Below are 26,749 nucleotides of genomic sequence, written 5' to 3' on the forward strand. Positions count from 1 at the left end.
CGTTTTTACTTTTCACTGCATTTTCTCATAAGTAATCACATTGTAAAAATTGTGTGCGTTAATTTATTCTTCTATCATATTTGCATAAATTAGATCTCTCTCTCTCTGTCTGTGTGTGTGTGTGTGTTGGTCGTTTGCTGTCACCTGCACATATGTGTGTGTGTGTGTGTGTGTGTGTGTGTCATGCACCAGCATCACTGACAGATGGCGTGTCCTTTTGCTATAAGAAATATTGTACACTTGAGGCTCTTTTTCAACTTTTTAAAACAGAACCGCGCCAAAACCCCCACTATAATATCATCACACTCGTTCGTACGATCATTCGCGTTTGCTTGCTTCCCCTGGTTATGCTGATCAACTCATTATTAACATCTCAACACACGCCATCGGGAACAAAATACACGCGCTCACGAATAAAGATGGTTTATTTCGTAAAAAAAAAAAAAAAAAACAAGATTTTATTGTTCTGTTCAGTGCATGTACGTCCTGTATGTGTGTGTACAGGATGTGTGTGTAGATTCAGTAATAAATGCAGAACCGCCTCACTCTAATCAAGCTGATTAAAAATTCCTGCGCGCGAGCAGGCGGAAATCCACCACCACCATCATCATCATCATCCTCGTTCTCCGGCACTTTTACTTTATTTTCGCGTCCATCCTTCTCCAGGACAGCGACAGACGCGAGAGGACCAGAATTCCGCGTCAATCGCGTCGTTTACGAGGTTTAGAGATGAGGAGAAGCGGCAGGCAGCGCGGAGAGGGAGGGATGAGCCGATGCAACTCATAATTTAATGGGGACAGAGAGAGAGAGAGACGGAGAGAGAGAGAGAGAGAGAGAGGCAGAAGGGAAACAGAAAGAAAAGGACCGAGCGCGAATGTTACAAATGTAACAAGCGGAAGATACAATGTAGCGCTGACGTGCGTCAGGAATGTTCGGATGCTTTGACGTTTCATTCGACGTTCGAAAGTGTCTCGCGCACTTTTAAAGCTGCTTCGGATCCGCGGATCGGCTCGAGATGAGACGGCAGGTCGCCGGGGCTTCGTGCTGTTGTTTGGCCAGATGAGAGGCGATTCACGAGCGCTTCTGCTCCTATAGACTCGTGTTGTTGAAGCTCAATGGGATGTGTGGGGAACGCTGGGGGTTACTTTTATTTTTAAGCGTTATTCTGCGCACAGAACGGACGGTGGATGTGATCATAAACTCTATTGAACTCTAGACTCGCCGGGGATCGTTGCATTTCGGCTTGATTGCATCCGACTACAGTCTTTAGCTCTCATCACATTTTAACTACTTTACGCTTCGTATGTGTGGTTCTACGTGTATTATGCGCCGTAATTCATGGCTTAGCGTTTGATATTAGGTTTTTGGTGTAGACGATCTGGAAGTTTTCTATGTCTCAGAATAGAATAGCTGACATAAAACTGATTTTCGAGTGAAGTTTGTGCTCCTCCTGCCAAAACTTGTTCATCCACAGCTCCTTTATATGTTCTTGTTAAAGTGGTGAGTTCAAGCTTGTTATTTTTCTTATTTCTTTGTTTTACTGAATGATTTAAATTATTTGTAAATGTTTTCTTATATATATATATATATATATATATATATATATATATATATATATATATATATATATATATATATATATATATATATATATATAAATTATTATTTATACATTTTTACCACTATACTTTTATTTTTATATATATTTTGTAATTAAAAATAAATATTTTTCTGTATGCACACTAAACATTTTTAACCATTGATTTCTATGATATGGATCTAAAATGTAACGTATCTAGTTGTATATGTGTTATATGCCTGAATCAACTTGCTTTAGGTTACAGCAATGAATTTTAAGGGTCTGGGGAAGTTGGAATATATATGTTTTTAAGATAACACTTTTTACTATAAGTTTGTTCCCATTCATATAGAAGTATTATTTGAGTTGCTTTTTTTCTATATCTATATCCTCTATACCTGTTTTATTGGTTTTTAAATGATCATGTCACATACAGTAAGTTCATCGACGTGGAATTCATTGTTGCATGTCTGATGTCTTGTTTGGCCTGTTTGATGAAATCTAACCCCGTCTGTCATGGTGTCTGGAGCAATGTTCCTTTATCGCTGCGAATGCAATGTTGAGACAAGGTGCACGTCCCTTTTCCAGTAATCTTAGATAATCCAACGCCTTTCTTTTGTTTTGGCATTTTAGGGAAACTTTTTTGGGTGTCATTCAATTTTACACGCATGTCTCAACCTAAATCAGGAATTCATGGTCTTTTTTAGTTTTGTACAAAGAGATCTGATCCACTAAATATTTCACTTCCTGTCTCTCTCGTAAGGAAAGGTTCGTTGTACGGTGCGCTGATCACTGAAGTGGACTCCTGAACATTAATGCGACTGTACAAAAACTAGCTTGTTTGCTCTCCACATGGGACTCTGCAGTGGGTTAGATGTGCATAATACATGCTTTTAGAAATGGGAATGTGATCATTGCATGAAACATTGTAAATGCCATGTAACATTAGGCTTGATTTGACATTTCAGTCTACATGGAAGGGACAGAGTTTATGTTGCAATTTCATTGTCTTTTAGGTTCAGTAATCTTTATAATAGGGAGGAAAAAGTTTATGATGTTTATTTCATGGCACTTGATCATCCATCCGCCCTGACGCCGCTGCTTTTCCTGTTATTTTTCCCTTCAGGTGACAGTGAGCAGTGGTGCTGAGAACCATGGAGCATCTCAGCGAAACATGCCAGGGGATGGAGAACTGTGAGATGGTCAACAACCTGAATGACACCAAGGCCCCTCCGGCTAAAATGGCCCGCCTGGAACAGAACGGAAGCCCGCTGGGCAGGTCTCGTCTAGGTAGCACTGGAGCCAAACTCTCCGGAGTGCACTTCAAACCCCCTGGACATCATCTGAAGGCCTGCCACAAGAGGGGTGAGTTTGCCTTTTCTTACTACTTCTTACCACTTAAAAAATAAAGGTTCCAAAAGGGGTTTTAACTGTGATGCAACAGAAGAACCTTTATTTCTTCTCCAGAGAACCTTTCAGGGAACGGTTCTTAATAGAACCATTTTTAAAGTGTGAAGAAGATTTATAATATCTGAAGAACTTTTTTACTATAACAACTTTTGGTGCATTTGAAAGTTTCCATGGATGCTCTTCATGGCTCTTCACGGAACCATCAGTGCTAGTAAAACAACCTTACAAAAGTGAACTTCCTAAAATCCCACCATTCCACAGAAGGTATTTTATAGTGGAAAAGGTTCATTGAAATGTTCTTTGTGGAAGCAAAAATGTTTTACTGCATCACTAGAAAAAACCCTATGGAATCTTTATTTCTAAGAGTATGTGTCCTAACTAGGATGCAATTGATTTTAGTGAGAAGCAATTTGTCTGTCCATTCAAATTCAGACCAAGGATATTTCACAATGGGGGCGGCTACCAGATATTTAATCACTCAGAAACCCAAGTGACCGACAAAATGTTCCATTTTATTTTGTGGCCATGGACGGTTAGGACCCTTTTAATCTGCATCTGGTTAAATTATGATGTAAACATGCAAAGTAGTTTGCTCATTTTATATATTTGTTGCATAACTATGCCACCAGCAGGATTTCCAAGAGTGCATGTAATAGTTATTGTAAGCACATTTGTATTGTTTTAATAAAAAAACAGTTACTGTAGTAGTTTATCTGCTGCTTTGAGATGACACAAACTTTTCAAATCAAAATTCTTAGGAAATGAACCCTGATTATTTTATTGGTTGCTGATTTGACATTTTAGAGCACTGCTATTTATTTTAGCATATTTTTCCTGTGGAATTATTTGAAGAAAAAGATCACTAATAAGAAAAACGTTTTAGTTGCAACAGCTAGCGTCAGTTGTTCATGTTCCCCGACCACATTAATAGCTCTCTGGGTTACCGTTATTATTATTTAAGGGAAAAAGTGAACTTTTGCTGAGCGCTTGCTGAACTTTGGAAGCTACTGTATTCATTGTTTCAGCTGAATAATATTTACCATGGGCTTTTCTCAGCTCTCTGGAAACAAAGCGTGTATTGATCCTGAAATGAACCGACACAGCAGTCTTTATTGTTAGATCTTTATCTATTAAAAATGGAAAAGCTTCGATTCAGCACATTCCCTGGCATCTGCTTATGATTACCCTATTTATCGATTGTTTTCCAGAAAACAGTTGCATTCTTAGGAAACTGCGACCGCGTGGAGCAGAAATATGATTTATTACGATTGCCCCGGATAGATGGCGTTGATATTACCCCCAGCCTGTATTAAACCCTGTAAAAATAAAGATCCTGGGTCCAAGTGATCATGAAGTTCCTGAAATTTCATCATCGCAGTGTTGCAGCTGGCTGGTATTATGTGATATTTGCACAGTAAACCCGAACACATGACAGCTTTGGATGGAGATTCTTCGTTTTTTTTTTCTTTTCTTTTTTTTTCTGATAGCGGCACGCTGTTTACACAGACTCGTAAACCTCAAGGCTATACGATGCATTGGGAGCCACTGCACAGCATCATGGGAAGGGTACTGGGATCTGCCTGAAGAAGTATTCTAATGTGATTTGAGCACCTTAACAATAAATAAAGCGCTAAAGCCGCGATGAGCTCTAACCTTTTAGTGTGCTAACACATTTAAATAGCAGAGCTGTTTCGTTGACGCCGTCTTCGCTTGTTCTGCGTTCTGATCTAATTATGCATGTTACAATGCTGCTTTATTGCAGCACCATTACAGTGGATGATAACCAATTGATAACAGCCTTGCATGGAAAAAAAATATTTCAGCTGATTGGCAAAAAAAAAAAAAACTAATTTGATTAAAAAAACTTTTTTTTAAAGATATACAATGAAATACGTTTTTTAAAGAAATAACAATGACGATGTTTTTTCAGAGGATCAACTATAATGCAGTTTTCAAAATAAATCAAATGTCAAGTTTTGGTTTCATTGACAAAATGTAGCATTTAAAATGTATAATATATATATGAAAAATATGCTTAAAAAATTCAATGTCAAAGCACTCTTAAAGTCCTTATTAGTACTTGTATATTTCTTTGATACTGTTATTTTGTAATTTTTTTAATGTTTATTTTTACCTTTATTCAGCAAGGATGCCTTAAATTACAGTAAATAAATGTATAATGTTACAAAGGATTCTATTTCAATTAAATTCTATTTAGAAATTACAGAAGCATCTATGAAAATAACTCAAAATCTGCAAATGAGTGAAAAATATTTTAAATGCTCCATTTCATATTTTAATGAATAATTAAGCTTTTCACAAAATCTGTCATCTTCTGTCACTGTTTCGATTGTAGAACTGGCTCAAGTTTGCATTTTCATAATTCTAACCTTGAAAACAGGATTAGGCATATACAATAATATCACACGTGAAAATCAGCTGATAATGGAACTAATAGTTGTAAATGATCTCAGAGGAACACAGGAATCATGTTTTTGCAGTGGCTTTTCTTCTGAATAAAGGCACAAAACAAGACTTCTTCACCCTACAAATGCGTTTCAAAAGCAAAAATGCTACAAAATGCATAATTTTGTAAGAATAATATGATGTGATGGAGAAAAACAGGCACTATTTTTGGAATCAGTGTGGTGGTGTTATTGGAGGTTGCATGCAAAGGCAAATGTCATTATTAACCCTATTGCCATATATGCTTAGGATTCAGGGGTTTTCAAAATTGTATGCCAAATAGCAACATGCTATCATTAAAAACAACTTAATTCTTTTTTTAAAGTATTAGTTGCATTTGCATGAATATGCAACAAAAATAACACTGTTCTTTAAAGTCTGTGGCATTTTAGCATCTCTCTGTTGTGTTGCATGCTTTCTATGCAGCGGTGTGAAGCCTGCTGTCTTGTTTCTGCTAGGTAACATGCTGCCAGTGTTTTGTGTGGTGGAGCACTACGAGAGCCCCATCGAGTTTGACAGCAAAGAGGAACATGCTGAGTTCGTTCTGGTCAGGAAGGACATGCTCTTCAACCAGCTAATCGAGATGGCCCTGCTCTCCCTGGGCTACTCACACAGTTCGGCTGCACAGGCTAAAGGTACGGCGCGTTTTTATCTTCCTAAGCAAGGCGTACAGACACATTGTGCACGGCAATACCTATTCATCCAGAATGTGTGTGTTTTTAGTTTTTTTTTTTTGCCGTCAGATCAGAATCATGAGTCATAAAATGCCGGGCAGATGCTCTGATATTTTTGGAGGCTAAACAGAGATATTTTTGGAGTGATTTGTTGGCTGTGTTCTGGTAGTGCATGCATGCTTCTGCTCGGGCTGACCTGATGCCGAGGTCAGGGGGGTTGTGGGTAGAGGCAGGAACACACAGGTGCACCTCCTGCTCTCTGTAATCACACTTCTCTCAATGGGAACGAGTGTGGAGGTGGGCCTGCGGTTTCTAATTGCTCGCTTTATGGAGTTGGGGGCTATTTTAAGAGCCGTAGCCTTCAGCCTGTAATTTATTGCAGGCTGTCCATCATAATTTCTTTTTTCTTTGGATCTTCTGGATTCTTATTTTTTCTGTTACCCATTTAGTGCCAGTTGACAGACAACATATGGTGGAGCAATATATTTTTTTTTAAGAATGCTGTTTTGCAACCCTGTATAGAAAAAAAAAATATGGTATAACGATAAAAATAAACTTAAGGACCATGACTGTGTTTTAAAACCTTGTGGGCAGCATACACATTTCATACAAATATAGTTAGTATCCACAAAAGACTTGTTTGGCAATGTAATGTGTGATTAAATAAATATGATATTCATAAATCAGTACTGCAGAAATGTTGAGAAATGAATGCCGTTATTTAGCAAGGATGCATTAAGTTAATGAAAAGTGACAGTAAAGACATGTATAATGTTACAAAAGATTACTAGTTCCAAAAAAATGCTGTTCTTTTAAACTTCCTAGTCATCAGTCTTGACAAAAAGTATCAGTTTCAACGACAATAGGAGGCAGGACAACACTGAATATGATATAAAATATTTATTGAGCTGCATATGGGCATATAAGAATGATTTCTGAAAGATCATGTGACTCTAAAGACTGGAGTAATGATGCAAAAAAATTCAGTATTGTGTCACAGAATTTTTTTTATTTATTAAAATAATATTTCACAATATTTCAGATTTTACTGTAATTTTGATTAAATAAATGCAGTCTTGGTGAGCTTAAGAAACCTATTTCTAAAGCATTAAAACACTTACCAGTATTTAAAAAATAAAAGTATTAGTTAAAATTGTCAGTCTTAATTATATTTTGGCCTTAAGTGTATTTATAACCAACATTTCTCTCATTTCGCTTGGATACTCTTTTTAATGAACCCTGTCGCAATGCATTATGAGACTGCGTTGTCCAAAAAACATGCATGTGTTGCTGCCTGCTATAAATGTAGGCAGTTCACTAGATTTTGAGTGAAATCACTGTGATGGTTAAACCATGCTATTCTTTGAAGTATGCTACTATACAAATGAATATTTAGAAGCATGGTGCAAGAAAATATGGTTATCAAATAGTGCTTATAAAAGTATGGTAGCTGGCTTTTTTGTGAAGAGCTAATAGAAATGTGCAGTCCTTCATGACCGTGTGCTCTCGTATGTGTGTCTGTCTGTGGTAAATGGTGTCGTCTCACCGCAGGTCTGATTCAGGTGGGCAAGTGGAACCCCGTGCCTCTTTCCTACGTGACGGATGCACCCGACGCCACAGTAGCGGACATGTTACAGGATGTGTACCATGTGGTCACGCTGAAAATCCAGCTACACAGGTCAGTGTTTCCCATGTACTGTACCCACAGTGCCGCCACATACAGTACTGTTTTTCCCACAAGCCACTGGTGTGGGCACACACAGACACACCTCTTCCTTTTTCTGTAGACATCCATGTACATCTGTCTGTCTGTGTCTCTGTGTTGTCTCCAGAGGCTGTGTGGCTGTCTCACACTTTAAGGTGTGCCGGATCCAGTCTCTCCTTTTCTTTGTGTGTGTGTGTGTGTGCAAACATGGATGTGTTAATTGCACATTACAGCAGTACTACCACTCATCCAATCACTCCAGTGTTTTAAAGAACTATGAAACCATCAATATTTAATTATTAACCCGGGAAGCCTTTTTTAGAACAAAAATTTAAGACTTAGACTGTCATTTTTACTCAGCAAAAATAAAGCATTCATTTACATTGAAGTATGAATCATACAATACAAATAAGTGATTTAGCTATTTTTGTTTTGCACATATTTCTATTTCTATTTTTATTTCTTGTTTCATTCAAAATTAATGTACACGCACATCCAAAACAATAATAATGACTATATATACTGTATATATATATATATATATATATATATATATATATATATTGTGATAAGTTGAGTTTGGTGTTCCTTCATTGTTACCAAACAGGTTTCCCTATCTGCCATTGGCCAGTTGAACATCTCTGAATGGTGTTTTTTTTTTTTCATGGAGTGTTGCAATATTTTCTTGGCAGCTTGCCATTTATTGCATCCTATTGAACAAGCGTTCATTAATGAAACCCTGAATGCAGCTGTGTTTTCTCCGTTGATTCGTTGGTGGGTTTTTTTCCCCGACACATGCATAAATGTTCTAAATACTGTATTTTTTTCTTCTTTTAAATAAATTCTTTAGATGATAGTGGATGCTGGTCCTTTTTAATGCGTCTAGCATCGAAATCTAGATGGAAACACCTTAAATTGTTTTAGCAAGCACATCAAGGCAGGAAGGTAGAAGTAACGTGAAATAATAGTCGCCACATGCAGCTGATGTATAATTCATGCATCAATACAGCAGATGTGTTGTATAAAGTAATTAACTAATCAGAACAATCAGGAGAGAGAGAGAGAGAGAGGAGAGACTCCAGATGCATCTGCTTCATGCGCCAAATGAAATCTGTCTGTCTTAGAGGGACGCTTGCAGCAGCAAACCAAAGCCCAGTGCTCACCGTCCTCTCTCTCTCTCCCCCTCTCTCTCTCTTTTGTTTCCCTTTTTCATCTGTCTCTTGTTCTATCCCTCCCTGCAGTTGTCCTAAACTGGAAGACCTTCCTCCAGAGCAGTGGACCCACTCTACAGTAAGAAATGCGCTCAAGGAGTTACTCAAAGACATGAACCAGAGCTCTCTGGCAAAAGAATGTCCCTTATCACAGGTGCTGGAGCCTTCCACGTCTAGTTGCCAAGATTGCAAGTGTCCCTTTTTCAAATGCCCAGAGTTTGACAGAGTGGAAATGGACAGAATTGCCATAGAAATCCAAATCAATAGCCATTGTCATCCCTGTAGATTAATGCACTTTATTCTGATGCTGTTGCAGCAGTGCTAGCCGCTGTGAATGTGAGTATTGTTGGGTAAACAATGGGCGAACCACAATGATCTTGATAATGCATTACAAGCTGTGAACTGTTATGGGTGAATCTCACGAAACCTGTCAACATGTCGTGCTTTAACCTTAGAATCTGCGGAATGAATTATAGTTGCTTATGCAAAAATAATTGTTTTTACTATATATTTATGTCGGTTAGAGCTCATGTTCTTATTACCATAATGAAAAAAATTTAATGTTATTTTATATATATATATATATATATATATATATATATATATATATATATATATATATATATATATATATATATATATATATATATATATATATATATATACTTATATTTATTTTTAATACATTTTTAAATGTATTTATACATCATGCTAGTGTTTAATACTTAAGATTTTAAAAATAATAAAACATCCAGACTGTTACAGTGAAGGGGAATATTTTTTTGGGGGGGGCGGCAGCTTAATTGTGGTTTAAATAATGCAAGCATTTAGTTTTGCGAATTTAATATTAAAATAATATATTGATACAGCATGAAAGTGTTGTTTTGGAGTCACTATCATGTTTTTATTATATTTTATTGAATTATGCTGATTTTAAAAAGTGCAATAAAAGTGAGATGTCATGAGAATTGGAGGGGGAAAATCCGCTAAAACCAACAAACCAAAAAAATATTGGTCCTTAAAATAGGCTTAATTTTGAATGTGAATTAACTTTTGATTTTAAAACTAAAAGATAATTTTTAAATAAAGTATTTAAAAAGCATGATAGTACTCGTTTTGCCATGTTTTTTTTTTTTTATTTATGCTGATATAAAAAGTTTTATATATAAAAAAACTGTATCACTGTAATAAAAATCTCACCAGAATTACCTTTGAGAATAATCAGGAAGAAAGTGAATTACGAAACATCCTGATTATTACATCAATGAGAATTTGAGGGATAAAAATCTGCTTAATAGTATTGAAAATAATGCATAACATTTTTTAATTGTCCTACAATTGAATTTCTTTTGATGATTTATCCCATTCAATTTTGCAGTGAAATGTGATCTGGGCATGCTTCCATGAGATTCACCCTTAAAACCACAATGTATTTTAAGGATAGGCGAGTGTTTCAGCTTGTGTGTTGGCGCAGTCGCAGTCTATTTGGTCTCAGGGAAGCCCGTTCTTTACCTGCAGGTGTGTGTGTGTGTGTGTGTGTGTGTGGTGATGTAAAGAGTCCCAGGGTGCTGTTCAGGCAGCGCAGGGGCTGGGCCGCTCCACATCTCTCTAATCACTCTGTTTACAGTCCATATGTGAGCTATTCCCACCGAGCGGCGGCCCAGTACTTACACTGAATTAGAGTCCGCTCACAGCTCTCTTGCTGTAGGCTGGGCGGCCCGCACGCGTGTGCTGCAATCTTCGGGGGAGGGGGGAGTTTTCTGCTTTTGTTGTTTCTGATTTCTCTCGCTGGCGTGAACGAGGAGTGTCTTTGACTAATTTAAGTCATTACTTCTCAGTTAGAACAGGATGCCTTGTCTATTTTAGGGTTGTCTTTGATGGGTAACCTAGTAGAGGTGACCTTTTTGTTTAGGTGAATAGTCTTGCTGTTGAACAGGAAGAGTTGGAGAGATCAGGCAGATTTAAGAACGAACGCCAGCTTTTATAGGATTAGCGACGTCTTCATACTCCGAACCGTAATCCCTGCTCTTGAAAAGGCTAATGAATGGAGAACCAGAAGAAGAATTAGACCAGAATGGATGGAGATTGTGAGAGCTACGTTGCATGTTTAAGTTTATATGCTAACAGGAGCCGTTCTTATTACTGTAGTTGGTGAACTTTGTGTATGAGTAGTTGGCTAGTCATTCTTAAAGGAAGCCTTGTGTAATTATGATGATTAGATGGACTGTCTTACACCAACCAGACATTATTCTTAGTAAAACTACCAAGTGAGACAGACTTCAACTGAATTAGGGGTCTTAATATGTTGTTCAAAGTTAAGGTAGCTTTTATTTGACTCATTATGCAAGAAGCTGACACAATGTCCAAATGGCCAAAAAAAAAAAAAAAAACTAAATGCACGGATGTTATGAATGCATGCATGTGCTTTCCCATGACTATACATTTCCTAGATATTATTGTGTCATTACTGACAAAAAAGAGTGAGCTCTGGAAAGGCACTATTCAAGTTAAACCTTTTAATTTTAAATTTGTTATGATATTTTGCAGTACTCATAATATATATGCTAATATTATATTACACAGATAATATAATTATATATGGCAGGGCAAGGCAAGGCAAGTTTATTTATATAGCACATTTCGTACACAATGGTAATTCAAAGGGCTTAACATAAAAGAAAGTAAAATAGTCATAAAACAAAAATAAAAAAAGCAATTTTAAAACTTTTTAAAATATCATAATATTATAATTTTTATATCTGATATTGATAAATACATTAGCATTTTGGTGTATATATATATATATATATATATATATATATATATATATATATATGCTATACAAAATACATCTATTTTAATTTTATATAAAAATATATTTTAGCTGCATCATTGATAAATTTAGAAACGTAGAATGTGTATACCAACAACATTTTTAAGCAAGTTTTATGTTCTATACAAATTATATATATATATATATATATATATATATATATATATATATATATATATATATATATATATATATAATAAAAATGATAACAAAATAGTGAAATAATAAAACGTTTTATAAATAAACCAGTTGACCTCAATAATTGACCAGCTGACCCATTCCTAGTTCTTGGGTATTGTTTTCAGCAGAATATCTTTTCCCTGTTGTCAGTTTTTTTTTTTTTTTTTTGCATTTCTAGAGAAAGGAGAAAAGTAAATTGCTTGTTCAGGTTTGTGTGGGTCCCCTCCCGCTCATCAGCCGTCTTTCAGCACACGTATGTTTCCCTGTGATCAAACTTAACCCCTGTGTCCCCTCAGACGACCGCAACAATAGAGCTCCCCGCTCACCCTGTGGCCCTGAAAGAGCAGCTGTGTAGTTGCATAGCAGCAAATAGCCGTCAAATGCCATCTTTGCTCGGGTTTGACATGGGCTTTCCCCCCTTTCTCATGCAATGGACGAAAAAGAAGCTGTAATTAAGACATTTTTAAATAAAAAAAAACTATAAAGGAGGGGGAATGAACCCACCTCTCTTCAACACAATGCGAACAGTCTCTCCGCAGGGAGACTAAAAGATGGCACGCAAGAAGGAAGTACAGACAGTGCGCGCCTGGCTAGATATGGAGCGTTTTCATGAGACTCTCCCGTGACGGAAAGCCAAATAGATGGTTCAGGTCGATAACAGCATGACAGACTTCCTGGGCGCACCGATAAGCCTCACGATGGTTATCTTTTAAAGAGGCTTGTCCCATTACCTGTTGATGGCTCCTGGCGTTCGGAACGCTGAGGTGTTTATCCGCGTGGTGGATGGGTCTCAGGAGTTTGAGACGAGCGATTAACGAATTGAGCTTTTCACAACATCTGTGTCAACTGTACCCAATATGAGCGTCTGACTCACATCAGATCTCAAACAGATCTTTGATGACTCATGAAATCTTGGTCATCTCATTTCTCTTCTGTTGTTAGTTGACGGTTTTGTTTGTAAGCTCCCTTGCATCCTGCCCGTTGTTTGAGATCAGCTATAAAAGAAGCCGTGACATTTTAAAACGCCAGTTGGCCTTCAGATGTGCGGCTTGAACCTGGCCTCCTATCAGCATGGCGCTGTGGTTTCATATTCCGCCCTTGCTTTTGGAAAGTGTCTTCTGCTCGGCTTGGATGCCGTTGTACACTTTTCATTTCTCCGGCAGCACAAGCTTTGGCAGTAAAGGTTAATAGTCCTTCTCAAGCGTACACAGAGATGTGTATTTCGGTGAGTGGTTAACCCTTGTCTTTCTGGTCCTGCTGAACTGTGGTTCCTGGTGGAAAAAGGTTCCAAAAGAATTGTTCTGCCTGATGCTGTTGGAGGACCTTTTAAAATATCCATGTAGGGCCCTAGTTCTCCAAAAGCATTATATGAAACTTAAAATGGCTCAGTTTTCATCAAGTTGTGTACCATAGAAGAAAATTCGGTGATTTTAGAACAATTTAGAAGTCCATATGATGTCATAGAAGAGCATTTTTAAATTCCTTATGATGTCGTAGGAGAACTTTTTCAATCTCCATGTGAACTGTTTAATTTTCCATATTATGCAATAAGCAAATGTTCCATATGATGTCATAGAAGAGCATTTTTAGACGTATTTCTGTATGATGCCATATAGAACATTATGCTCCATATCATGGAATAACAATTTAAAATTACATTCCAAACAATGTCATAGGAGAACAATTTAACATTTAAACTCTGTATGAAATCACAGACGAACTATTTAAATTCAGTGTCAGTAAGAACATTTACATGGTAAGAGTAAGTTCCATATGATGTCATAGAAGAGTCTTTTTTTTCCATATGAAATCATAGAACAATTTCCATATTATTCCGTAAGAAAATTTTTTCAGATCCATGTCATATACTGTAGAAAAAGCCTTTCATGTGATTTCACAGGAGAACTTTAAACTCCATATGATATAACTGAACTATTTAAATTTTCATATATTTTTTGTGATTCATATGATGTCATAGAAGAGCCTTTTAAAATTATGTTTGATGTCATAGGAGAACTCTTTTTTTAAACTCTTTATGTATGGGAGAACAGAAGTTTAAATTTCCATGTTATGCAATAAGCAAATGCTTTCATATGATGTCATAGAAAAGGTATTTTAAATGTGTTATTATTTCATAGGATACTTTTTTTTAAATACCATACTTCAAATCATTGATGATAAATGAATATCATATTCTATATGTTATAGAAGAGCCTTTTTATAGTCCATACATATAGTGTCACAAGAGAACGTTTTAAACTACATATAATATAGAAGTCCATTTCATAGAGAACATATATGATTTTGAAGAAAGTAAAAAACCTATAATCTGACATCAAAAACAAATCTCCAAAGAAGCTCATAGTCATATCAAAAACCCTTCAGAGGGAAAATTAAGAGATGAGGAGCCTTCATTCTGAGAGTGCATCTCTAGGTCTTCAAGATGCATCGGAGCATTTGGAAACAGGAATGCTGAAGTTATCCATAAACTCAAACTCTATTGTAAGGCGCAAAGCCCCCCTCCTCCCCACCTCCGAGTCCCCAAGTGCTCATGTTATAAATATGATAAAGCTGCCGTACCTGTAATTTAAAAACAGATGGTTTTATCTTTTGAATATTTATAACAATCAAAACAATTTCTGCGTTATGTAGCCCAGGGCTATTTAGGTGTTAAGTGTTAGGTTTAATGAAAAAGAATCTCAGCTTCTTTTTTTCTTTTTTTTTTTTGGAGTGGAATGTATTAAAATAGAAGAAGAAAAAAAGCAGAGGAGATGAGTAGGAAGCTTGCTGTTAGGGCAGCGAGGAGACGTGAACTCATTGTGTGGTCTCAACATGCAACTCCGGCTGTGAAAACAGATTGCGAATATGAGTTGCATTCATATAGGGCAGAAATCCCCAAAGCATCATCTGCTTTGCTGTCTGCCTCACAGAGCCTCCTGGATGCATCCGCTTTCATACTCTGTGGCATTTGTTAAAGGGACATGTCTTTTTTAAAGTTGATATTACTGCAGAAAAGAATGTGCATGAAAATTGTTTTGGATCAAGATATGACACTGATACATATAATGCTGAGTTGTGCGTAGTACAGGATTTCTTCACTGTTACTTTACTGTGAGTAAACATACATTTTAAAAAAGCGCATACAATTTTGTCTTGCAGAGTATGATTTCTTCGATTGTTAACAGCACTTACTATGCAAATGTGTCTGCGGCGAAGTGTCAAGAATTCGGACGCTGGTATAAACATTTCAAGAAGACAAAAGACATGATAGGTAAGCAGAATGCTAAATGATCTATCTATCTATCTATCTATCTATCTATCTATCTATCTATCTATCTATCTATCTATATATCTATCTGTCTGTCTGTCTGTCTGTCTGTCTATCTATCTATCTAATCTGTTTATCTATCTGCCTATCTATTTGTCTGTTGCTCCCTATCTGTCTATCTCACTGTCTCTCTGTCTCTCTATCTATCCATCTGTAGCTCCCTGTCTGTCTATGTCTTTGTCTACCTATTTTTGCTTCACTGACTGTTAATTTGACTATTTATCTCTCTGTTGATCGATCTGTCTGTCCATTCTATTTCTCTGTATCTATTGACATTTTGTTTGCCTGTCTAACTCTCTTTATATGTCTGAGTATATCCTCTTTACTGTCTATCTAGTCTTTTCAGTGTCTTCTTATTTTTAAAGTGCCTCATCTGTTTATTCTTTAGATTGAGTTAAATTGCAAATCTAACAAAACCTGTCAAATATAGATCTACTGTATGTTTAAGACAAATAGCCTTTTTGACTTGATTGCGTCTTTGCCATGCGAGTAATTATCAACAGCACTGTGATTTTGAGCTTTTCTAGTGTTCAGACACGCACCTGTCAGTCAATCAGGTTGTTATACTGCAGCTCTTGACATCTGCCTCTTGTTTCCTGTTCACACGTTCACTTTTACCCCCACTAACACTCTCTCTTTCTCTCTCCACACCTGTGAATGCGTGTGTTGCGTGTTTGTGTGTTGGTCTGCGCAGTCGTGCGCCAGCCCTCCCAGCTGGAGGGCTACCTGGGGACGTGTGTCCTCCATGACAGTCCACGTGCCACCACGTTAGGTAGGTCACGTGACGCACCGCAACCCTCCCCACCTTGTTATTCATGAGCAAATGTGCTCACATTCTGACGCCAGCGACTGTGTTAAAAACTCAGTGCAGGCCGAGAGCCGCATGAGTGAGATGATTAGCGTCAGATGATGCAGTCTGCCACGATAAAAACATACACACAATGCACAAAACCAACAAACAATTCGGTCTTTTGTTATAACACTAAACGTCTGCCAAGTCAAGTCAAATTGTTTGTATAGCACTTTTTACAATACACATTGTTCAAAGCAGCTTTTACAGAAAATCACATGAATGTTTAGAATATCTTAATGGCTTCATGCTTTATAGTCGCTTTAGCAGATTTGAGCGGGGCGATAACATAGTTTACATTTTGGAATGATATAAGCAGCTGAGACTTATTTTGACATCTGCTACTTTGATAACTATATGTACGTATATATATATATATATACATATATATATATATATATGGGCAATAATATAGTTAATTTTGTGATTATGTAAACAACCATACAGCCGAAATTTAGTACATATGCAAGCTTTTATATAAAAGTGATAAACCAGCTTTTGAGATTTGTTATATAGTGATATAACTCTTTAAGGCTCTGTACTGTATGTGTCCAGGTGTATAAAACTGCATATGTTTATCATATATACTTACTTGCAATTGCAAATTGAGTAAATTATTATGTTTTTTTTTTAAACAAGCAAGCAAGTTTCTAGCTATAAGAAATATATCTGTCCACACTGAATGCAAATAATTCTTTTTTTTTTAAATCTCAGCCAATCAGAACATATTTGATGTTTAATATAAAATGATGCGCTGCAGTATTTTGAACCAATGAGATTATTATGTGTAATTACACGGCTTCATAACTGAAATTGAGGAATTTTAAGGAATCCATAGTTCACCCAAAAAGGAAAACATGTTGTTCCAAACCTGTACGAGTTTCCTTCTTCTGTTGAACACAAAAGAAAACTTTCTGGTAGCCACTTGTAACTGGTTGGTTGCTTATATTATTTAAAATATCATCTTTTGTGCTCAACAGAAAAACACAACATGAGGGTGAGTTAATAATTCTTTTGGGAGGTGAACTATCCCTGTTTATTACTGTGATGCTGTTTTGAAACAGTGTGTACTGTATGAATCGCTACATAAATAAATGTGACTTGACTTTTCTCCGAAGCGACTTATATTGCATTCAGGTTATACGTTTAATCAGTTCATGCATTCCCTGGGAATTGAACCCATGACCTTGGCATTGCATTATTGTCTAAACTGCAGGAATGCAAAGCTACGGTGTAGTTATGCCAGGGTTATGGGTTTAACTCCTAGAGAATGCTGCGAATGATATAGTGCATGTCTTGAATGCACTCCCTATTGTAACTGGTGCGCAATGAGTTGCGTTTCACAAGTGGTCAGTGAGAGGCCGGCCTCGCTACATCTTGCGGAGTGTGGCGAGCCGTCTCTAGCGCAGCAGCGCTCCTATTGAAACGCAGCCGGGCTGGAGAGCGAGCGCCCGCCGTGCCGTGGGGTTTTACCTCCCTCCCCTCAGCCCACATTCTCTCTCCCATTGTGCTCCTAATCCCAGCCTGCTTTGTGGTGAATTCCACAGGAGGGACTCGGGTTCTCTGTCTGTGTCGCCGCTGCTGCCGCTGCAAACAGGGCCTGTGAACACTTTCTTCCAACCTTTTCAATTTGCATGGAAAAGCTTGTGCCCCCCAGCAATTTTCAACACCAAAAAGACAACTGAGAGGCACACCGTAACATCAGAGCACAGGAATGAGGGGGATTATGGGAGAGCTTTGATTATTACCCAATTTTTGTGTTTGTTTTTTTCTTTCCCTCTGACTTTCTGCTGATATTGAAAAGAACAGCCGCGGCTTTGTGCTCGCTGTCAGTTAAGACACATGTTTGTGTCCTTGTGCTTATTGTGCGTATCTCTGGAGAGTTTCCATGCTCTTAATCTGGTTTTTATCTTCTTGTTGAAATATTTATATTTTGATGATTTGCCATAATGCTTTTCTTGCGCTCCATAAAATCCGTAAGATTGTGATGGAGTTATACAGCGGGTTCGCTAGTAGGTGATGGGCATTGTATTTCTCTCTTTTTTTAATGTAATATCTTTCAACTGAATAACTGCGTTTCAAGAAAGCACAACACTTTAGTCCTTTTAAGGATTGGTTTGCTATATTTACTCACCTTTACGTTGTTCCAAATCCGTATGCTGTTATTTGTTACATGCAACACAAAAAGAGTAATTTTAATAAATCTTCATCCAGCACTATTCGATATTCACAGTGACCACATCTGTCAAGAAGCTATGAAAAAAGCACACTGAAAGTAGCCCATCTTGCAGAAAGGTGACAGATTATGGGTTTAGAATTATTAAATGCAGTCATAAAAACATTTTAATTTTCAGATATTCAAACTGTTAGCCGCTAAACACTAAACTCATGGATTTAAAAGAATCAAAATCATTTATAGCCTCAAATGGCATCAAATAATTGCCATATTTTCAATCCACTCAGTCTGGCCTGTTTTAAAGGCCGTGCTTTGGGCTTCCAGCGCAACACGGTTATATTTAGACTTTCCCAAAATTTCATATTAGCCAGCTTGTGTACCTTGTTTTATAATTAAGAGCATAAAGGACGATTCAAGTGTATGGCTCTCTGGCTCGGTCCATGTGAAGACGTCCTGCTCGCTGCTTTAGCAGAGCGCCCACACTGCCGTGTTGTTATTGCTCACATGATTTGGCCATGGACATTATAAACTAATTTCTGGTGCTGCCAATTTATGCAGATACAGGTCACACAATGTGACCCATTATATTAGAGAGGTTGTACTGGGTTACTGTAGTAATGGCAGGCTGGAACGGGCTTGATTTAGTGTTTTTAGCTTAAATCTTTTGCTTTTTGACTTCAGGTCATGTCCAGCTTGTTAGTATTTGCTTTTTGATATTGATGCGTTTTGGGATGACTTCTTTTCATCATAGAATAGTGACAAGTTAAGTGACACAATAGTGGCAATTAATCGCTCATTTTGAGAATATTAACATGCACATTTGTCCAGTTAGGTATATATTTATTTTCTTATTTGCTTTCTAATTCAATTCTAACCTTTTTATGATTTAGAAATGGCAAAAGTATTTTTGTTACCCAATTGATACTTACATAAAAAAAAAAAAATGTTAACACGTAATACAATTTTGAATTGCATTGGATTGTAATGTAAACTCTGTCACTTCATCTTAAAGTCAGTGTAAACAGGAAAGATAAAAAACATTAAGTCTCTCCGCATTAGACTTAATAGACCTACCACTGTCTATTTTGTCGCTTTATGACAACACAATATTGACAAGAAAAAGAGAAAAGCACTCACCGTGTTCTCTATTAATGACTGTTTACTTGAATAACTACTTGAAACAATATTTACTTAATTGAGAAATGCTTGCACTACATGCCACTAATTTAATTTGTTCATATTTATATTAACATTTCACTTTCTGTATTGAAGGGGTGGATTCAGTAGCATATTAGATGCTGTGGTACTGAAATTAGCATCTAAAGTCATGAAATACCACAGATATTAATAGATATAAATAGATAGATTTGTGATCAGTTACTTATTTTATCTATATATACTGTATATATTGAAAACTGAGGTCTTTATTAGACTAACATCATCAGCAGCTTTTACTGAGGCAAGCCAAGCCAAACCGTGTTTATTGACATGCTTCGTCTTCTTTGTGTCCACCTGAAGCTGAGATGGACAGTCTGTCTGATCTTTCTCCACCCGGAACCAACCACCTCAGCTTCAGCCAGCAGCCCATCCCGGGCAGCACGGCCGAGCAGTCCCCGTCCCCGGTGCCCCTGTCCCACAGCAGTCAGGCCCCCAGCCGTGCCCAGCTCCCCAGCCTGCACCCCGGCCTGGTGTCCACTCCCATCAGCCCTCAGCTGGTGAATCAGCAGATCGTCATGGCTCAGATCCTCAACCAGCAGTACGCTGTCAACCGTCTCCTGGCCCAGCAGTCCCTGAGCCAGCAGTACCTCAACCACCCGCCCGTCAGCCGCGCGCTCAACAAACCACTGGACGCACAGGTGTCCACCAACGCCGAAGTCTCATCAGAGATCTACCAGTGGGTCAGAGACGAGCTGAAGAGGGCGGGAATCTCCCAGGCCGTGTTCGCCCGTGTGGCCTTCAACAGGACTCAGGTACAAATATTTGCATGTATATATATGAAAAAGTCTTATACATAGGTCATGCAATAGGTCGAGTCGAAGATATCAATCCAAAATGCTGGACAAAAGTCTTAAATACTGTGAAATATTGATAAAAAAAATAGTCCATTCTAGTCTGAAATAAGAAGAACTGATTGCAATAATATTTTTAATAATAGATTTTCGAGAGAAAACCAGCCTGAATAATTTTGAAAAAGCACTTGAACGTGTATTTTAACAACCGAATCAAATGTGTCAGATGTATAGTTAAAATGTGTAGTTAAAGAGTTAAAAGAGTTGGAGCGCAAGTGTTTTTGCTAGTTTCAGCCCCATGCAGCTCTCATGTTTTCTGTACTGCGCCACATTGTTTAAATACCAAATGCAAAAAAAGAGGTGTGTTTAGGCGCATTTGCTGGTGTGTTGCTATTTTGGGAAACTGAAAATAGACCAACTCAAACCTGGTCTAAAGTCTGGAATTTTTTCTTTGTTATTCAAAGAGCGCGTTAGTAATATTCGCCTATAGGCTGGTGCACAACGCATGTACACTTTGCTTATTACACACACAGGGATGCACTGCAGCACACAAACATTTTTAATAGTAAAAAATTACATTCCGCCTTATAAATAACGAACCGGCCATTGCGCAAGTGCAACTGGCTTGTAAAGGGAATGGGAGATGAGACTCTGATTGGTTTATTGAACGTTATGAAGAAAAACACCCATTACTCATTAAGAGAATAGGGACTACCCATTTAGACCATGTGCCTGGGCGCTGACCGTTTTCCCATCGTTAAACTAGCAAAAGTGGATTCAGAGACGCCCTGAGTGCACCTGCGCCGTGCGCTTTAGACCATGCACTTAGATCGCTAAAATTGGGCCCATAGTCTTTACACTTAAGTTATCATAGGCCATATTTGATGTTTAGTTCAGCTGTCTATGTAGGTGGTGTCCAGTAAGGCAGCTTGCTTGGTTTTGGAGCAGAGCCATTAAGAATATTGTTTTTGTAGATTATTTTGTTGTCGATTATAAATGCTGAATCATATCCCCAGCTCCACCGCCCCAGCCCCATGCATCAGCTGTGACATGTCTGTGTGATGCTTGCCACTACACGCTCTGTACATCATTAAAATTCAACCATGCCTCGCTAATATAGTGACAACAGAACACTCACAGTTAGATGCTTTATCTGCTTTTATTTAGGGATCAACACAAAGAACCCAATCGTCCTGTAAATGTCAGGACAAAGATGAGTGAGCACTTTTATCACAGATGTTCAATCAGAAACGTCCCGGCTGGAGTAACTGATCAGTGACTCCCGTCTTTGAGTTTGTACACCCATGGTTTTGACCTTGTTTAGTCACTGCACGCAATCTGTTGTCAGCGTTGAGCTGGGACAGGACACTTATTAGTGGTGTGAGATAAGGCAGACATCACTATTATTATTGCTCATTCAAATTATTACATTTTCCAACCAAAAACTCATTTCTCACTGCCTTTCCTGTTTTTTGGCATGGATGATACAGCAAATTGTGCACATTTGAGTGAGGTGTGCACATTTCTTCACTCAAAAGACAAAATACGCTTTTGAAACTATTTGAGTATTCACTTTATATTATTTGAAAACTGATGCTAGGTAAAATGAGTGCAGAATTATTGCCTGATGAATATATGAGTGTACTAATGCTAGTGGAAATCGTCAGAGATAATTGATCAATATCTGTTTCATGATAGGTTAATATTACGATGCTTTTCTTGTTTAGTTACTTTTTAGTTCTAAAAAAAATGTCATACAATTAGGGTCAGATTTTTTTCTTTTTTTATTATTGGAAAGACCTCTCTAATATTCATGCTTTTATTTTTTTAGCAAAAATACTATGGAAATTACAATTTAAAATTACTGTTTTCTATTCATGCATTTATTCTTTCATGAATAGAAAGTTAAAAGCAGTGCTTATTTGAAATATAACTTTTTTTCTACAATGTAAATGCGTTTACTGTCACTTTAGGTCAATTTATTGCTAAATAAAATTATTCATTTTTTTCAAAAGAAAATCTTTGAGTTTGAATTTTTGTCAATTATATCGAGTATGTCACTGTACTTTTTCCTCAAAATTTTATTGCGCAAACTAGGGTTATTATTATTGTTACCTAAAACCAAAACCCTAGAAAGATTTTACTTATTTTATTTCAGCTAGTTGCCTTAGCAGCATTTCTCATTTTCATTTAATTTAAATTAAAATATTAAAATAACTTAGACTAAAGCTTAAAACTTAAAAATGCTATTAAAAATAAATGAAAAAAATTTAATAAAAAATTACAAAAAAATTCACAAAAAAGTAAATTAAATTGAATATTAAAACAGAAAAATCAGAAAAAAAACAACATAAAATGTTAAAATAAAATGTAAAATAAACAGAAAAATTAAGTAAAATATCACAATACTCTTTCCCTGTATCAATACATGAGAGCATCCAAAAACCCTAGAAAATACAGGGAAAGCTGTGGGGATTTTTCACTAGTTGTTATTAGTAAAGTCCCGCCTTGACAACTGTCTGCCATCATCAGGTGAGACAAAGAGAGACGTACCTGGCCGTGTGCCAGCGGCGGGGGGTGGGGGCTGGCTCGGCCGCGGACGCATGAGCGACTGTTGCTGGAGATAGCAGGAACATTATGTCTCGCGACGTTCTGCAGAAAACCCCCGCTTGGCAGGAAGTGACTATGATGTTGTGTTAGAGTGATAGGAATCTATAGGAATCAGGGACCGCGTCATGACATGCGTGTTTGCACAAATTGGCATTTAGTTGCACTGGGAATTTGCAACCTGCATTTGTTTGTTTCCATAGAACTCTTAAATATTTATTGTACATACTTCCCCACTAGTGGAATGATGGCTGCTTGTGATGGCATGCCGTTTATGGGTTTGGTGGCCCATTTTTAGAGTTTATAATGCAAAGTGCATCAACCATTGATGGTGTTTGATAGTATATGACTGAAAGTGTAACTGACTCATTCTAGCTTAGCAACTGTTGCCAACTACACTACTGATCAAAGGTTTGGATCTGTAACAGGGCTGGGCAATATGGAGCAAAAAATATATCTCAATATATTTTGCTATATCTCTATATACGATATATATCTCGATATCTTTACAGGAAAAATAACCCCCCAAAACTACTGCAAAAACATGTTTAGGGCCCTGTGACATTTTTGTTTTCACCATATGTTTTATTGTTACCTAATTCTGTGTTTTAGCATGTGTAATTATTTAAATGCATAAAACAACTTAATTTGTTGAATTTAATTCTTAAAATAGCCTTATGTGAAATTTTTTTTTTCCCTTCTGAAATTCTGTGTATTTACATTTTTCTGGTTATCAAATGAAGGCATAAAACATTCATTTAATTTATCTTTTAATTATTGAAAATTAAGCAAACTTAATTTTTTGGTAAACGAAGGGGATTTACTATTAAAAATAAAACATGGAAGAAATGTTGTGTGATTATTCCTTAAATTATGTTCGTTTCACTTTAATAGTAGTAGTAGTAATAGGCTACGTACATTCTGCTGAACAATAGAAATATATTTCTGGCAAATACTTTTATTTTGACGGGTTTACCTTTACAGTTCTGTGTATGTGATACTACAGTCTATTATGTGATATGAGCTAGTTTTACTCAAATCAAACTGTCAGATGCTCATGAAGTGACTGTCAGAGCAGTTCTGGAGATGTTCCTCATGTGTTCACGTCTTTATTTAGTGAGAGGAAAGACGCTGAAATCACCGCGAGCGTCACGCGCGCTTCAGTGTGTGTAATAAACGAAGACGCTCTTCTGTGTCATTCATTAACACAGACACGCAGAACATGCAGGATTCATATTTAAATAGACTTTTCCGGCTTAATATTTCCAGATATTAGTCCATATCACGATTTGATGTGAGTGCAGTGACCTACTTTTGATTAATTAATTCAAAATTTGACAAATTCCGTGACATTCCGCGTTAAACTGTAAATTCCGTTTTTATGACTGGATTCCGCAATTCCCTCCGCGTTTTCTGCATCGCGGAAATCATTGGGCCCTACAGTAGACATCTGCCTGCTTTAAGAAGCATTTCTGATTTTACCACAAATAATGTTTTAATGACACTGCAGTATAATTGAACTTCTTTTTAAAGAAAGGCTTTGTAATTTTATGATATCCATTACATTATTAGCACTACATGAGCATATTTTCCCGAAAGCACTTTTAACAGAAATATCCAGATGATTCCTATGGGATGTTCAGGTCACAGATGGAGTGGAGAGAATGTTTTAATTGTTGCACTTGTACTGATTGCTCTTTGCTAAGAGGACGATGCATGTATTTTTGTGTCTCTCACAGGGACTTCTGTCTGAGATCCTCAGAAAAGAGGAAGACCCCAAGACAGCGTCTCAGTCGCTCCTGGTCAACCTGCGAGCCATGCAGAATTTCCTGCAGTTACCGGAAGCGGAGCGCGATCGCATCTACCAGGATGAGAGGGAGCGCAGCTTGACCGCGGCCTCTGCTATGGGCCCCGCGCCCCTCATCAGCACCCCTCCCACACGCCCCGTGCAGGTAACACGCTCACAATCACACCTGAATGGGCGCTGAAAGATCTTTTTTGTACTTTGTAGAGTAAAATGTGTGCTGTAGGGTTGCGTCCCTTGATGCATGCAAAAAAAAAAAATATCTATGCATCCTTAAAAATAAGATCATTTTATTTGGATAAATGTCACTTATCAAAGACAGAGAGAATATATTATGAATTAAGTTCATTCATCTTACTCCATTGGCAAAAGTTTTTTTTTTTTCTTGTTTTATTTGTAAATCTAACAGATATAAATAGGTTCTCTGTCTTGTTTATTTATAATTTTATAAAAATGAAAAAAGAAAACAGACTGTATCTAGAGTTAGATTCATTTTTCATAGATTCATGTTTTATGCTTAAATCTTAAAGAAGTTGTCTCTCTTAGATATATCTTAAAAAAAACAAAAAAATTGTAAAAAATGACAAATAACAAAACTGCTAAAACTTAAATTATATATTATAAAAAATTATAAAATTATAAATTATATATTTATTGACAAACCTAAATTATGAAAATAAAGTTTTCTTTCTCTGTTGCCGGATATTTATTATATATATATATATATATATATATATATATATATATATATATATATATATATATATATATATATATATATAAGCAGCATTTACAATTTAAACTTCAATTAAAACAGAAAATATAAAAATAAAGTCTAATTTAAAATATGAAAATGTCAAATATACTAAAAATAAATATAAAATACATCCTAAAAATAAAATACATTTATTGGGATACATTTTACTAACCAAAGAGAGAAGAGAGAATATGTCATTAATTATTTAGATTTTTTTACTTTGTGTCTTTTATTTATTTAATTTGACATCAAGGTGTATGCCGTCTCTCAAAGCTTTCTTGCTCGTTTTGCTAATAAACCTTCTACGTTCTTATTTATTTGGTTATATATTATACATGTTTACTTAGTCTATTTCCAGTTTTATACCTATTTAAACCTTATGTAAGTTATTTGTTATTTTATATCAGGCATAGTCTGCCCTATAGCATGAGTTTGTTAGAGTAAGTGAGTTTGACGTTGTATTTTGTTGCTACATTCAAGCAATTGATGCTGAACTGCTGCTAATTCAACAGTGAAAGTAAAATGTGCACGGCACTTTTAAGCTGTTCACCGTAAAGTGAAGTAAAGCGAGGGAAAGAGGGAGAATTCAAACAAACTAAAAACGAACAATTGCTTTATGCCTAATTGCCGCTATTTGAAAGTGAAAGTAAAATGCGAGGAAAAGAGGGAACGCCCTCGCCCCTGCTGTGATACCGGTATTACTGGTGTTGTCACACGTCGATTAACCAGTGGAAACATTTTCTCTCTATCACAACCCTACTTTATGCATCAATCTGACAGACTTAAATAGAATCTCTCTTATTTCTGTCTTGTTTAAATTTGTCAAATTTTCTCAAGAAAATGTTTGTTGATTTAAGGATGTTTATTTTTTTCTGGAAGGCAAAGCAAAAATACTGATTACATTTTTTTTGGGGGGAATAACTTGATAATTTATCCTCAGTAAGACCACAAACATGCATTAACAAAGTAAATGGGGTCATGCTGAATTTAAATAGATTCTGTATTCTTACTTATGTAAATGTAGGTGGAATTGAACACACAGACTCTGTTTCAGCCCAAATATTTAGCATGCTCTCACTGACTAACACAATGAGTGATTAGCTAAGGTATGTTTTTCATCAGTCATCGTCAGAGTGTTTGCTTTGCACACACTGGAATTT

At 36.7% G+C, this 26,749-nt stretch overlaps 1 protein-coding gene across 5 annotated transcripts in view; it reads left to right on the forward strand.

Moving 5' to 3' along the window:
- LOC113115678 (DNA-binding protein SATB1-like) overlaps positions 1–26,749 on the forward strand; it is a 56,751-nt gene that overhangs the window by 8,008 nt on the left and 21,994 nt on the right. Inside the window, exons 1-9 of one of the 5 annotated variants that reach the window (XM_026283218.1) lie at positions 211–1,500; positions 2,706–2,944; positions 5,914–6,090; positions 7,681–7,807; positions 9,076–9,199; positions 15,218–15,329; positions 16,081–16,158; positions 19,931–20,382; positions 24,768–24,980. In XM_026283218.1, the coding sequence (XP_026139003.1) occupies positions 2,734–2,944; positions 5,914–6,090; positions 7,681–7,807; positions 9,076–9,199; positions 15,218–15,329; positions 16,081–16,158; positions 19,931–20,382; positions 24,768–24,980 (1,494 nt within the window). In that variant the 5' untranslated portion in view covers positions 211–1,500; positions 2,706–2,733. Of the gene's footprint in view, positions 1–210; positions 1,501–2,705; positions 2,945–5,913; positions 6,091–7,680; positions 7,808–9,075; positions 9,200–15,217; positions 15,330–16,080; positions 16,159–19,930; positions 20,383–24,767; positions 24,981–26,749 lie in introns of those variants that run through there. The other 4 variants (XM_026283219.1, XM_026283217.1, XM_026283221.1 and 1 more) reach the window with 4 other exon arrangements.

Source organism: Carassius auratus, chromosome 16, assembly GCF_003368295.1.
Source record: "Carassius auratus strain Wakin chromosome 16, ASM336829v1, whole genome shotgun sequence".
Classification (NCBI taxonomy): Eukaryota; Metazoa; Chordata; class Actinopteri; order Cypriniformes; family Cyprinidae; genus Carassius; species Carassius auratus.